This window comes from Eublepharis macularius, chromosome 2 (assembly GCF_028583425.1).
Source record: "Eublepharis macularius isolate TG4126 chromosome 2, MPM_Emac_v1.0, whole genome shotgun sequence".
In the NCBI taxonomy this organism is placed as follows: domain Eukaryota; kingdom Metazoa; phylum Chordata; class Lepidosauria; order Squamata; family Eublepharidae; genus Eublepharis; species Eublepharis macularius.
Genome location: NC_072791.1, coordinates 168524234 through 168539856, shown reverse-complemented (window position 1 = coordinate 168539856; position 15623 = coordinate 168524234). Strand labels below are relative to the sequence as shown.

Here is a 15623-nt window from a genome sequence, read left to right as displayed (position 1 = left end):
CTTGGCCTCAGCAGCAAAGAGAATCCAGACCTCCTGACATTCATGAGTAGGACCCAAACAGCACAATCCCAAGCAGAGTTTTATTCTTCTAAGTCTATTGAAGTTAATGATGGCCGATTCCACACCACCTTAGATCTCGCGTCAGTTTTTCGCCTCTGCCACGCCATTCCCTGATCAGTTCACACGCGTCGTCTTTGAAGTTGCCATTAAATCGTCATTGCGTCGCCCCAGCCTATTGCACTTTTCTCACCGGTTTTTTTCTTTCGAGTAAGAACCTCCCCCCCCCCCGTAGATTTCAAATCTTCTCCTGACCCGCCTCCAAATTAAGGATCAACTTTCCGCCCCGCCCTTGTCCAACCCTTTTTTTTTAAAAAAAATGTACGGTGTCGATAGGTCGACATCTCATTATATTGCTTTCATTTTCAGGTACTGCCTAGAACTCTAATAGCACAGTAGTAACTTTAATCGTTAAACCATGAATATTTATTCATTCACAGGTCAGCAAAATCAATTCTCTGGTGATGGATAACACGGAATGTGCTGCCGATCTTTTCGTTGCTCCCAAGTTTGCAAAGAAATTATGAAGCTCAGCTCTGGCATCCTGCTGCAGGGCATCCTTACCGAACCCCCTTTCCCCTGGATATTTCACGCTTCACGCTGGCCGTTAATTATCCTGTGGTAATAGGGACAATCTGACCAATGACCATCGAGGGAGGGAACGTGTCTTCATTAAATCAAGATAATTGCACGGCGATATATCGTCCTTTTCCCCTTTTTTAAAAAAAAGAAAAGAAAAACCTGGAACTGGTCGGGTTTTCCCCGCCCTTTATCCCGTCTTTTGAAATGGGGATGTGATCATTGTTTTGCGTGGTAGAGGTGCTGATTAGGGGGATGTGAACATGGTTTTGCGTGAGAGAGCTGCTTTTAGAAGGCTGATGTGGACGACCGAGTGAGAAACGCGCCATAAGGGACTGTGCAATCATCGCACAAGAAAAACGGGAGATAAGGTAATGTGGAATTGGCCGATCTTAGAAGGGAGTAACTTTGCTTAGAATTGCACTGAAAGACTCCTATTTTTTCTTTCATATTTCAAAAATGTCTTTTCTTTCATGTCTTGACTTGGGAAAGAGACTAGCTGAGCTAACGTTTAACTTTCTGAATCATTATCCTGTATAAATCCGATTAAACTCTTATTATCTCTTCTCATATTTGAATAAAAGTTCTCTCTTTTTTGGACTGTAGTTCAAGCTTGTGAGTGGAGAAACAACGTCTTTGTGATCACTGTCCTTACAGCTAAGCATAGAGGTTAAATTAATAACAACAACAACAACAACAACAAATTCTAGCGGGCTATTAACCTAAGGGGACTTCTTATACAATCTGAAAGTGAAATTTAGTGCTGGTTGGATGACTGGACTTGGAACTGGTTGTTGAATTTATCTTTTGAACCTTTGTTATTTCTTGGTACCACTTGTTTCTTTAGTCCTGCCTTTTCTAAGGAAATTCCACTTTCCTGATTATCTATGTATACTTTTTTACCCTTCCTGAATGGAGGTCATAATAACATACATTGCCTTTCACATTATAACCTTACAACAATGTGAGCTGGGTTAGGCTGAGAGAGAGAGCAAATGGCCCCAAATTGTAGGAAGCTCCATGACTGAGCAAGGATTTGAACCTAGGTGCCCTGGGGGCTAGTCCAAAATTTTGATTACATTGACTCACGGTTATTGACATATCAGTCCTAAAATCGGTTTGAATTTAATCTCTCTAAGAATTTACCATCAGTTTCATCATGTTCCCCATCTTGAATCTTCTCTTCTTCCCCTTCTAGATGTGATTCCTTCTCTCTTTCATTTTCCATTCCAGTAGCAACTGCTTCCCCTAGAGCCTCCCCCCTTAGAATCCACTGGCATAGTTACTATGGAGACCCATGCTGGCATTGTCAAGCTGCTTCCCAGATCACAATGTCATCATTAAAAGCAATAGGGTTCATTAATTTTGGCCACAAGTTCAAAAGGTGGGGTATAAATTAAAATACATAAATTAGTAAGGTGAAAAGATGGACTTTTACCACAGAAACATGATGGACTAAATGGTAAAAAAGAAATCCAGTATAGTACTTTTGAGAAGATCTAGGCTGCTAATTCTTATAGATTACATGAATTAACACAGAGGGGTGATTTTGTGTTTGTGATAATAGTGTAAGAAATGAAGAAGAAACTGGACACCAGGAACAAACAATTTCCCCTGGCAGTGCCAAAAAGTAGCATTAGAAGCGAAACTGGAGTTTTGTGACACCTCAAATATTAATAAATATTTATTCTAACTAAGGTTACCAACCTCCAACTGGAGCTTGGAGTTCTTTGAAAATTATAACTGACTTCCAGAGTACAAAGTTCCCTTACAGCTCTGGAGGGCCTACTCTCTGGCATCACTTCCCTGCTGATCTCCCCATACAGCAAGCTCCCAAGTTCAGGAATTTCCCAAGATGGAGTTCGTAACCCTAATTCTAATTCACATGGACTACAGCTCAATGCCCATCTGCAGGTGGTAGTAAAACCCAAAAAAGTCACTGGTGTTGGGGCAGGGGGTGAACAAAGCTAGGCGGTGAACTCTTTTTTAGTAGGGTCTAGTGGTCGCACAGATCCCTTGATAATAAGAGATGTCTGCGGGATGGTAACTCTGTTAGAGTTACACTGCAAGTCCATAAACCCTTCTGCCACAATAAAAAAAAAACCTGTTACAGTGTAATCCTAAACTGTTACTCCACGTGCTTAGATTGGAGTAACTCTGTTTAGGATTGCACTGACACAGTAGCAGAGGCATTAGCCGTGTTAGTCTGTGGTAGCAAAATCAAAAAGAGTCCAGTAGCACCTTTAAGACTAACCAATTTTATTGTAGCATAAGCTTTTGAGAATCAAGTTCTCTTTGTCAGATGCATGATACAGAGACTGGTCAAATACAGAAGAGGGAGGAGAAGAGGAGAGAGAAGAGACAATTAGGGGGGGGGGAGCCAAAGGAATGGTTTGGTTGTTCCCTCCCCCCCCTAATTGGCTCTTCTCTCTCCTCCTCTTCTGTATTTGACCAGTCTCTGTATCATGCATCTGACGAAGAGAACTTGATTCTCGAAAGCTTATGCTACAATAAAATTGGTTAGTCTTAAAGGTGCTACTGGGCTCTTTTTGATTTTACTGACACAGTATAGTCTAACAGGCCAATTCCTCCGGGAAGCATTACAGGCGCTCGCCAGAAATTCGGCAGCGAAGTGCGTGCGTGCTCTCCTGTTGAATGCCTGCCTGTCAACTTTTAAAGACTTTTAAAGGCTCAAAACAACTTTTAAAGGTTCAACTTTTAAAGGCTAATTAGCAGCAGAACTAATTCTGTATGCTCAGCGTCGGAAGCGCTTTTTGGCCCAGCAGGCGGCGCAGCCGCAAAAAAGAGGAGTTTCCCTGCTCCACCGGTCAGCTCCGAGAGCTCTTGGCAGGAATCGAAAGCGAAAGTTCGCTCGTCGCCGCCCAGGCCCTCGCCATGGCTGCCTCTCCGACCCCACTCTTCGTACGCGTCGCCCCAACAGCAGGCCAGGCCGGAGAGAGGCTGGAGAAAAAACTGCTGCGCTACTTCCAGTCCCCAAAGCGCTCCGGGGGAGGCGAATGCGACGTGCGAGCCGAGGATCCTGAGCGGGGCATTTATCGGGTGCAGTTCTGGTCGGAGGAAGGTAAGAGGGGACGGAGGCCGCCCGGCCCGTGCGAACAAATCTCCGGAGAAAAGATACAAAGGGCGCTTTCTGGCTCGAAGCGGGAGTGTCCTTTCTTCTCGTAGGGTTACCGGGTCTGTTGGGGAATTTCTGAAGATTTGGGCGTGGAGCATGGAGAGGGCCCTCAGCGGGGTATAATGCCATAGAGCCCGCCCTCCAAAGCAGCCGTTTCAGGGGAACTGGTTTCTGTTGCATGGAAATCAGTGGTAATTCCAAGAGATCTCGGTTGGCAAACCTACCCTAGAGTTTAATTTGAGTTTGAAGCTCGCGCTTGCTTGCTTGCTGCACAGCTGTGTGGTAAGTAGAAATCTAGCTGGTTAAGCTTTTCCTGTAACTTGATCGCATCCTGGGAGAAGCTTTGCCTTCTCTATTTTTAGCTGTTGAAGGTCTTGGAGTGGGGGAGGGGTGACATTTTGGGTTAGCCGGGCAGGCTCAAGCGACTTTACTGTCTTGTTAAGCCAGAGGAGTTAGCCGTGTTAGTCTGTAGTCACAAAATAGTAAAGAATCCAGTAGCACCTTTAAGACTAACCAACTTTATCGTAGCATAAGCTTTCGAGAACCACAGTTTTCTTCTTCAGATGCATCTGACAAAGAGATCTGTGGTTCTCGAAAGCTTATGCTACGATGAAGTTGGTTAGTCTTAAAGATGCTACTAGACTCTTTACTATTTTCCGCTTTATTAAGGAATCGCAATTGCTCATGTATCGTTTAGTTTTTAAAATGACTAAGACCAGCATCTTGCTGACCTGTCTTGGTGCTCTCACCGGTTTAACAGCCCCCATATTTACACTTCAGAATGTATAGCGTTTGGGTTATGAGTTGCTGTTTCTCCCAGGTGGAAGGCATGTTTGAACATGGGCAATCATTGCGTGATGTGGCCAAGGCACCCAGGTGTGAATAGTTGGACAAAGAGTGTCACCTCCTATGCTATGTTGTGTAATCTAATGTGCAGCAATGTCAAAAGATCATTTTGATTTTTTATTTTCTGTGTAACCTCTTAAAGCTTATACAAAGCAAATAAACAATTACTGTAAGTTATATTTATTGAGGGAATTAGGTGCTATTATTGGAACTTCTCTGTCTGCGTCAGATCTCATCATAGGCTGGATGAAAAATCAGCAAAGCTAAGAAAGATTAATGTAGAGGCTTGTCTTTTGTGGGGGGAGGGCACCAGATGCAACTATAAACTGGTGAGGTCAGGCTCAGATGAATTTTTTTGCTAGCACCTATTTTTAATTATCTTTTTATTCATGCCAGTAAACATTATATTGTTATATTACTCTTCGTTTGCAAAGAAAAAGGAAGATAAAAATTGTAATGGGAAACTCAGCCTGGACTATCTGGTATATTTGTGTCAAAAAACAACAGGTAGGATCCAAGCTAAGTTGAGATTTCTATTGGGATGAGATCTTTGGGGATGAGATTTTTTTATTGAGTATGATTTAGGCAGTGACTAGACATGATGTGGATGTGTGTTAAAAATCTTCACAGGGTTTTATTTTGGGGTTAGGTTGGATCATACCTCCCCCTCGCCCCTTTGATGGCTTCAAGACTTGGTGTGTTAGACTTAACCAAGTTTTATGAACTTGAAGTATAAAATTCATATAAATCTATTAACACTTCTTGCTTATTTAAATCAATTTAGCAAAGAGACAAGTGAAGGCATCTAAGTTCCATACCATAAATTCCCATGACCAGACTCTGGACGTGTACATCTTGCAAGATTCTGAGATGATGGCTTCTGCAGAAAAATTATTTACACAAAGCTTGACACACCAGGCTACCAGCCCTTTGATTTCAAACACTGGACAATCCCAAAATAGTTTTGGAAAGAAGCAGCTGAGTGAAAAATATACTGATAATCTACTAGCAAGTGCTACCAAAAAGGTAAGGTTCCGGCATTACTTAAATTAAGTGAATTAACCCACCACACACATTCATGTTCATAAGAAAATTCTGGAATGTAATTTTTTTTCTATTTTAGTCTTATGAAGTGATCTTCTCAAGCTTCTTCTGTTCTGAATTCCTGAGCAACTGCATTCTTCTAAAGTATTATAATTATTACTGAAAGCTTGTTATCATACTTCTATGGATTTTGTACTTTTATGTGGGACGTATAAAATAAAAGTTTTTAAAACAATGATAACAGCAGTGAAATACTATGCAAACTCTTGTGAGCTTGTAGCCAGCTTATGTGAATCACTAATATCCAGGCGCTACCCCGGGGATTCCCCAACATGGTGCACATGGGTGTTACGCCTGTCAGTGTGTTTCCTGGTGCCCACTTCCTTCTTTCCCCAGAGTAAAGAGCCACTCATGGCTTTTTGCCCATCTTGAAACAGGAGGTGGTACAGAAGAGCCCAGGAGACATCACCTTTTATTTGCCTAGAAGCGCTTTCTGGAAATGGCTGCCTCAATTGTATGAAGATGGTTGGCTTGAAACCTCCTCTAACATTTTGTGATTGTGCACGTGCGCTCTCACCCTCTTCCTCTCACTCTATATCTCTCTCCCACACCCATAGCAGCCATTTCTGGGAACTTGTAGGGAACTTGTGCACTAACCCATGGACTTAACACTTTTGCAGCAGTTCACTTGCCTTGCTTTTCCTTTCCAGATATTTTGCTGCGTTTCTGCCACTTTGAATACTGACTTGTTCACCAAAGAGGAAAGGGATCAGGCGGTAGCTCAATGGCCCACGTTAAAAATAGAAAACAGCTCAAGAGAGCTTGGTGTAGAAATGGTGACAGGAGATTATGATGATATTGGAAAGTTGCACCGTTATCTTGAGATGCTTCTTGCAAGGTCCCGTCATGGCGGTGAATCCACACAACCTCCAGGACAGAATGATTTGGAAAAGATGCCTATGAATGACTGGAAAGAAAGGAGTGAAAAAGATGTTGAAGAGGCCTTCAATATGGAAGTTCCTTCAGAAATCTTTGATTACTTCAGCCATGTCTACAAGGGAGAAGTTGAAGAATTGGAGCAAAGGTTTGGCATAAAACTAACCAGTATAGAAGTTGGCAGTGGGATAACACTGGTACGATTTGCTTCCGATGGGAATTCTAGCTGCATAGAGAAAGCTCATCAGAGTTTTGTTACAGCTTTCCAGAAAGTAGCAGCAGATGTGAAACAGGAAATTGTTACTCTTACTGACATCCACCAGCTCACTAAAGCATCAGATATGTTAAACACCAATTTTAAAAGCATCCTTGTTAAACCTCAGGGAAGCATGTTAATTCTTCGTGGCCCTGCTACAGACCTTTCAGCTGCTAAAGAGCTTATTAAAGAAATGGAGGCAGAAAACATACATAAAAAACATGATCATTTTTCTAAAACAGGTATTTTACTTGATGCTGATGTGTTTGAACTCTTGGAACCAAAGTTAGTGTCAGAAATTCAGTCTATAAACCAGACATGTGGAACACTCATGGAGAAAAAGAAATGTCTCAAGAGTAAAACAGCATGCATCATTTTTAAGCCTGAGCCGAAGAAGAAAATACCAGACCTAACTTCACAGGCTTATGGAAACTTCTCCAGAGCTTACCAGAAGGCCTTAGCAACACTCATAGAAAAAGCAATCCCCTTGAAACATTCACCAGATCTGGGGAAAAAGGTAAATGAGTTCCTTGTGCCTTTGCAAACAGAAAATCCCAGAGTTCAACTGAAAAAAGCGAAAAATGAATTGCTGATAATTGGCTTTCCAGAACATGTGTGTTCAGCTGAAAAACATATCCTACAGTTTTTGGACACTGACCTCCCTGCTCTTCCTGCAGGCACGGTGTCGCCCAATCACACCTTCAGAGCTGGAACAGGTTCAGAACCATCCCATGAACACGACGACAGTGGCCACAAAGTGCGCTCATTTCCTCCTGGAGATCCATCCTATGTAAAGCCTCCCAGGGCTCAACCAGAAGAAGAGATGTGCTCCATCTGCATGGATAAAATCTACCAGAAAGAAGTACTGCGCAAATGCAAGCATGGTTTTTGTAAGGGGTGCATTCAAGAGGCAATGAAATATAAGCCAGTGTGCCCCGTGTGTAATGTGTCCTACGGGAAAATAGAAGGAAATCAACCACCAGGGAAGATGGATATCTCTAAAAACCGGATGTCTCTTCCTGGTTATGACGGATATGGGACTATCTCCATTACTTATCATATACCCAGTGATATTCAAAAAGTAAGTTTGTCTAGAATTGTGATGTCTTTTGCCTCTTTATTAGGATCTGTTCATTTTACTTACTTGTTTATTTATCAAAGAAAAGTTGTTGTACTAATGACAATTTAGTCATTAGCATATATGCTGAGAGGAGCAGCAGAATAGTATAGTGTGAGGTTACTTAGCAATGAAGTAGATTCTTTCCAGACCCTGACTCCTTGCTTGTTCCTTTTTGTACCTCTTGATGCTCGGCTTGTATTTCGTGTCCCTGGCTCTCAGGCAGTCCTACCTCTGGCTTCCCATCTTCCTGTCATGTGAGATCACATGATTATCATTCAGTGCATCTCATAGTACAGTCTACCAGTTAAAGGTGGGCGATTGAAGACGAATGGATTAGACATAGAGACTTCCTATTCCCATCCTTGGGTACTGAACCACAACCACTCCAAGACCCCTAGGAGCTTCTCAAGGACTCAGTTCCTTCTGTTTGAGGCTTTTCTACCTCTCGGTCCACTCTGAGGGTGTGCACGCATACAGTAAACAACTCCTGACATGGGCTGGAAAAATATATTTTAGTTTATTAAGTTCAGCTTACAGAGTGTTTGCTAAGCAGGAACTACTCTTTAGAACAGGCAGTAGGCAAGCAGAAAATAATAAATGCTGCTTATTGCTGGCTACACACTAGCTTAAAATACTTAAAGCTGACTAACTTGCTTCTCTGATATAGCTTCTTGGCTGGCAGTTCTTACCTACAGGTTTTAAGAAAGGAGTGCATTTCCATGCCAGGCAATCCTTGGCATGCTGGTAGAAAGGCACTGTCCAGAGAGGTTTCACAGTCTAGTAGGCTGCCATTTTTCAGGCCTAGCTGTTAGCCCATGAACCAGGAGCCAGTCAGTGCTTAGATTCTTAATTGGCAGTGCTAGCATTAAAGCTGCAACCCACCAGGCTTCCCAAGGCTGCTTCTCTTGAGAACCGCAGAGGCTTGCAGGTGTACCTAATTAGCAAGCCAACACATTTTTTTTCCAAAGCAGGCCTGCCCTGGGCCTTGCGCAGACTTAGAGCCTGAACCAAAATGATGAAACCATACTTTTGAGGCCTGATGGCAGCTTTTCCTTACAACCCATTCATGGATTGTAAGTAGAGATGGGCACAAAACGAACTACGTAACAAAATTCCATACGGAACAGCCGGTTTGTAGTCAAAGAACCATGCATTCCGTGGGACTGCATTTTTCTGAACCAAACGAACTTTTCCGTTGCCAGTTTGGACACGTTTGGTGCCTCACCCAGGCAACGGTGGCAGTCTTTAGCTTGCCCCCAAGCTGAGGCCTCCAGGCTTGATTGGCAGCCGTCCCTGCCAGCTACAGAGCTCCCACTCTGGCCTATCAAGCCAGGAAAAGCAGGGGGAGGGTTAGAATCTCCAAGGCAACTGAGGAGATGGGCCTTCAGCAGCCATGGTAACACCAATCTCTTCCTTCCAAAACCATGTTAGGCAGGTTTTTCTGCCAACCAGAGTGCTGTGTTGTTCAGTCTCTTGGCTTTTTCCATAAATAGGGGAAGCCGTGTGATTCCTGGTTTCAGTTTCTCTAGAGTGGGAGAGGGAGGAGAGTTTGGTGGCTGATTGTGGTGTTGGGATTGGGATTGGAACTTGGATCTTTGGCCTGCACTTCTGGCTGCTGGAAAACGGGCTGAAAAGCCTCTTTTCTCTTGCTTTCTTTTTTTTCTTACTGACTGGGGACTGGGGATGTGTTTTGGAAAAGGGTGCTTTTTTCTCTGAGCATGAAGGGGGCTGTTCTGGGCCTCCTTGAACCGGTTCATAAATTGGGTGAGTTTGTTAAATTCATGTTCCGTGGAAATTAACAAACCACGAACTGAGTGGTTCAGGTTTTTTTCATTCCGTGCCCATCTCTAATTGTAAGTCTCTCAGTGGCTATTTGCTGTGATAGCTAAATAGAACATGCACGTTCAGCAATATACCTCTAAATATCAAATGATAGGCACAAACAGGAAAGGTCATTAAGTTCAGATTCTGCTTGGGTACTTTCCCACCGATACCTGGTTTGCCTGTGTTGGAAGAAGAATGCTGGATTTGATGGTTCCTTGGTCTAACCCAGCAGGAGTTCATACTGCAATAATCTCCTGAACATCTTGCTAGTTTGATTTAATGTACCATGTTTTTCAATGTCTTCACAAACTAGAAAAACCATCCAAACCCAGGAAAAAGATTTCAAGGAGTAACACGGACAGCATATTTACCTGACAACCCAGAGGGGAGAGAGATTCTAAAACTGCTTCAACGGGCCTTTGATCAAAAATTGATTTTCACAGTGGGCCAGTCACGTACAACTGGACTGAGTGATGTTGTTACCTGGAATGACATTCACCACAAAACTAGTATATTTGGAGGGGAAAGTGGGTAAGTTAAAAAAAAAAAAAGTGTAAACATAATTTTACCAAAAAAACCCCACAACCCTTTGTTTTAACTTGGTTATGTTACATCTGATCTTATCAGAATCAAAGGGCTGGAGCCATCAGAAAAGCTAAGGGTAGGAACTGGCAGAATGGATCTTTCCCCACCTTTCCTAAAGTAACGTTCTGTTTGTCTCAACAGTTCTCTTTGAGCATTTGGGAAGAACTTGGTGAATGCATCACAATATGGGGCATTGTTGGGATGGAGGTGAATTGGGTAAAATTGCTTCTTTCTCTCACTGGTGGCTTTTGTCAGCGGAAGATAAGGTTTTGCCTGATCTCCCTCTCATTGCTGCAGCACACCACACTATTTTGTTGGTGAGGTTCTCCTACTCCTCAGAAAATATTTTCAGGATTTACAGGATATACAGCAAGCTGCTAGAGGAAGAAGGCGGCAGGGAAAGATGTTCTCCATCATTTTATTCCATGAGCTTTTCTGCTGGATCCCACCTAAAATGGTATTCACAGAAGTTACTTCAGAAGAAGTAATGGTGTGTTAAAGAAAGAACAGAGAGCGGATTTCTGGGTATAAGTAGTTACTGTTCTCCTTTGCCATAAATACTGATTTTTTAAAATGTAATCCAAAGAACCCTATGTTGATTTTATCTATTACTATCTCATGTATTAATGAAACCTTCCTGGCTTATAGTTTAAACTCTTGACTATTATGTTGGTCTAGTTTGCAACCAGCAAACAAACACAGAAAATCAGCACAAAGGGTTTCTTTGCTGAAATCTTATGAGCACCCATACTACTCTAAGTTGTAGAGTATTTCTGTAGTGTGGTTAGTGCATCAATCAATACAGCATGAAATCTTGCCTTAGAGCACCCCAGTAAAGGTCAGAGAGAGTTCTAGCAAAATGAAATTAGCCCAAGCCGTTTATCTTACACATATTGTAAAACAAGGCATTCCTAGCTGACAGTAGAAAAGAGCAAGAGACCAGTAGCACCTATAAGACTAACCATGATGTGGAAGCCCTTGACCTAAGACCCCAACAGATCAGTGGTCTGACACAGTAGAAGGCCACGGGGTGAGTGGGTTGGGTGTGTGTGTTCATACAGCTCACACTAGATTATTAAGTTACTGTCAAGGTAAAGAGTTGGAACTAATACTTGTTTTCCATTACTTATGGGAGGTGGGGGGCTTTTGCTGATCTCTATACAAGCCCTCTGCAGTCTCCCACAGCATACTCAGTGCTGTTCTTAAGTGTCCCCATTTCAGAGAGCATAGTGAGAGGTAGGAAAGTTCTTCTCCATAAGCAAAGCATTTTGAGTGGAACTCAGGATACAACCTGTAGTAAGTATATTAAATTATAGTGAAAATCAACTGTTCATCCAAAACTAACCATATACCTTCTTTTGGATGATTTCTTTTGAGAGATCTTTGGTGTCAGACCCTAGTTATTCTGAAATTCTTCTAAAATGTTTTGGGCACATAGTATCTGAATGAAAGATGCCATCCAGCAATATTTTTCATTGTAGAATTGGTAGGGGTGTGCCCTAAGAAAAAAGTTGTTATAATTTCTGATATGGATTTGGGGAGGGGGTGGATTTTTACTGTGATTGCTTTTTTACAGGTGGGATTTTAAAGGTTTGGGAGTCAAATCCATGTAGTTTTTCTTCAGGAGCGTTATTTGCAAAGGAAATCTATTCAAGGGTCTGCTGTAACTGTTCATAAAGATAATGGCACTAAATTTGCATAGAGCACAGTCCTCACTCTGATTTAAAGACACCCTAAGTTTCAAGCACATTGAACAAAAGGGGGTCAATTTTACAACCCTCGAAGTAGGTCCCTTTCTGTGTGCAGCCACTCCTCTCTCTCTACTGTCTAAAATAGCGGCAGCCTCACAGGAGAGCTTCAGATGGGCATCAGCATAAAGAAGAAAACCCTTTTCCTGCATTCATTTAATTTCCTACGGTTACATTGACTGACAAAACATTTTTTTATTTTTCTGCTGAAAACTGAATTTGCCATACTTCCTTTTTGTGGCCTGTTTGTTTAACAAGGGAAGGAAGGAAGGAGATTGGCAGCATTTCCATTATTCCCTGTAGGGTACTTTGAGGTGGGTGGAGAAGCTGTTTTTCAATCAAATTACACCAAAATTGCAGAGAAGCAACTGCACCCCATCCACTAAAGACTATACACATTTTAAGTGATTTGGACCAAGCATTCCAATGCTATGGCTACTGGTTCTTCCAGGCTTTCTGCTTTCAGAGGGAAGTTCCCACAAAGGTGGGAGAAGGAGAAAACAGCTCTCTGCAGCTTGGGATTGCCTGGGAGCCCTCTGTGCTTTTCCCTTGCAGAGATCCAGTTGGAAGGGGAAAATGCCATTTTTCAGGAAATCAGGAGAATCAAAGAAAAACATGCACTCATGCTGCATGGCTGTTAAGCACCAGAACTTGAGCTGGGGAGCGGGGAGATACTTTTTCAGGGAGTAGGTTTTGTAATTGTGTTAATGTTCCAGAAAATCAAGGTAATGATTCAGCAGCGATTTACGTGTATATCTTAAGCTCAGGAATTTTGTTTTGCATACCCATTTAATTGGTTTAAATAGCTCTCTCTTTGTCCTAGGTTTGGCTATCCTGATCCTAATTATCTGAAGCGTGTTCGAGAAGAATTGAAGGCAAAAGGAATTGAATGAGTGTTTTTTCAATCACGGTCCAGAATGTATTTCTGTCATAATATGTACCATTTATTTTAGCCATTGTGAAGATGGGGGAAAGTTAAAATGTTCTTTGGAAATTATCCAAAGTGCCACTTATCCACTACAAGATTGTGATCTGCAAAATATTTGCTGCAATAACAATAAGGTTTATGGGCTTTCAACTAAAGCTGAAATCTGAACACATTACAAAATCATCCAGTTGACTTTAATAGAATTTAACTTTCAAATTACTGTTCTAAGCAGATGTATAAATGATCAGAAAGTAGCAGAGCTATTTGTAATTAAAGTAAAGATTATCTATTTCATTTTGTGGGGATAGGCTCTCTATTCTGTATTGTGAAATTGCAAACTAAATAGAAACACATTATCAAAATAGGTCTCTGTATATATGTGTATTACATGAGAACATAGATCATAGTTTGCGACTCATTGTGTGATCTGATGAGTTTAATATATACAACATTGGTAATATAGTAAGTGCTGGAAAAACTGTTTCTGCATGATTAGCATTCCACATTTCAAGGGTTACAAATCCTGTGTTTCAACCGAGTTGTCCAGTGACTGCCCTCAGCTGTGATCCCAAAGTGTACTTTTGCATTGGAAATTAGATAACCCTACTAAGCCAGATGCTTGGTGCCTGTTTATATTATTGCTGTGACATGGAGACGCAGCCATGTAGAGTCAGGGTTTGTTGCTGCTGCTGTAGCTGCAGCAACTACCATGTTGCCAAGGTAATAATGTATGAATTGGATAATATGATAGGAAACATATTTCATAAATAATTTCACGCATTCTAAATGGATTATTACTCTTGCATCCTGATTATCACTCTTGCATCCTGATCCAGGCAAAGGAAATACATGCATAGAAACATGCTTGTCACACATATCCCTCACTGGATTGGGAACCATATGCGTTCAGGCCTTTCCCAAGTATGTACCCCTTCCAGTTCAACAGCTTAAGTTGTTTGGAGTCTTTTTTAGCAAAATAGAAATTGTACTAATTAGGGACTATGAGAAACTAACAGTGCAATCCTAAGCAGAGTTATGCCAGTCATGGGCATAGAGTGGACTAACTCTTTTTAGGATTGCACTGTAAATCCAGTCCCCTCCCTTAACCCACCAAACAGTTGATGACAGAGAAGAGCAGTGTTGCCATATCTTTGAATTTTGAATGTGTTGGAGAGAATTTGCCCATGTGCTATTAAAACAAGTCCTCAATTATTTCCTTTTTCAAACTCCAATGCTGAGCAGTATTTTCTTTTTAGTTATCACAAGCTTAAAAGCATGGTGTTTCGCTACTTTTTTCTTTCAATCCTGGCACAAACTATTGAGCAGGAATTTTATGTGCTCCAATTAAGCTTGTTCCAAGCAGCACATTCTGGATCTGTTTTGGCTGCTAATCTGCACTCAGCTATGGTTAAGACTAGTCTTACTGTAGCTGAATTGCCTTCGATAGAAGTGTGTGGGTGTGTAGATTATGAATTGTGATTTAAAATGAAATATGCTTTCTGATTGTATAGGGTGGGTGTTTTGCTGTTTTTTTAATGAGAGATGGATGGCTAGACCTGTACTTGGCTTTTTTTTCTAGTTAAGCCTTTCTGCAAAGCACATTTATATGTTTTGGGATTCTCAATTAAAAGAGGTGGCCCATGACATGTATGACTCTAAATTGAATTATGCTGCTGAAGACAAGAACGGACATATTCAAGGCATCTTTTGTTGCAGATATTTCCTTGTCTCAATAGGAGATGATTTGAGTTTGCTGTTCCAGAACCTGGGCAACACAAAACTGCAGTCAAAATAATTTTGAATTCTTAACATGGCTGTGCAAAACGTTGTTTTGAAAACCATCCTCATTTGGCAGATCCATTTAAGGCAAGCAAAGAAAAACTTTAAAACCTTGAATCTTTTCCTCATAGTAATTTATCACTGGATGCCACAGTAATTAAAACAGCCTTTAATCCAATTAGCAGCAAGAAAAGAAAAAGCAGGATACTTACAGCCACAAAAAATAACATTCAGTTTGTATACCACCCTGCAGAACGACTTAATGCCCACTCAGAGTGATTTACAAAGTATATTACTATCCTCATGATGGGTAGGTGGGGCTGAGAGAGTCCCGAGAAGCTGTGACCAACCCAAGGTCACCCTCCTGGCTTCAAGCGGAGGAGTGGGGAATCAAACCTGGTTCTCCAGATTAGAGTCTGCTGCTCTTAAGCATTACACCAACCTATAGTCCAGTGTTTACTAGAAGTTACTCTTGTCCCAGTTTTTTCCCCTGTTCCACTAGGGTTGAGTATTTCAAATCTATGTAATTAGACATCGTCAAGCATAGGTTGTATCAGTACAGGGTATTTTTCCCACATCTGTTTCCAAATGGCAGTTTTGGGGGGGGGGGGTATTTTAAGCATCGTCTTACAAATATTCAGCTATCCAAGCTTTCCTCAACTGGGTTTGGTATGATATTTCAGGAAAGAATGCCATACTGTCCAGACACCTTGCTAACATATTTTCAGTGGTCCCACCCCCATCAGCCATTTTCTCCCTCTACCAATACTAGGAACTTTGGGGCA

The 15623-nt window shown here is 41.7% G+C and overlaps 1 protein-coding gene across 1 annotated transcript; it reads left to right on the top strand.

Moving 5' to 3' along the window:
• The first annotated feature begins 3502 nt into the window (after positions 1–3502).
• On the top strand, positions 3503–13353 carry DTX3L (deltex E3 ubiquitin ligase 3L). The gene is made up of 5 exons (XM_054972862.1): positions 3503–3718; positions 5403–5644; positions 6373–7935; positions 10112–10329; positions 12955–13353. The coding sequence occupies exons 1-5, from the start codon at positions 3532–3534 to the stop codon at positions 13022–13024; spliced, it is 2280 nt and encodes a 759-aa protein (XP_054828837.1). The 5' UTR covers positions 3503–3531; the 3' UTR covers positions 13025–13353.
• The last annotated feature ends 2270 nt before the right edge of the window (positions 13354–15623 follow it).

What these genes read in the sequence shown, in the direction of transcription:
- DTX3L (XM_054972862.1), top strand. Translation starts at nt 3,532, where the DNA reads ATGGCTGCCTCTCCGACCCCACTCTTCGTACGCGTCGCCCCAACAGCA. An exon ending in TAGCAAGTGCTACCAAAAAG is followed by an intron (nt 5,645 to 6,372) that starts GTAAGGTTCCGG and finishes TTTCCTTTCCAG; the next exon opens with ATATTTTGCTGCGTTTCTGC. An exon ending in TACCCAGTGATATTCAAAAA is followed by an intron (nt 7,936 to 10,111) that starts GTAAGTTTGTCT and finishes TTCACAAACTAG; the next exon opens with AAAAACCATCCAAACCCAGG.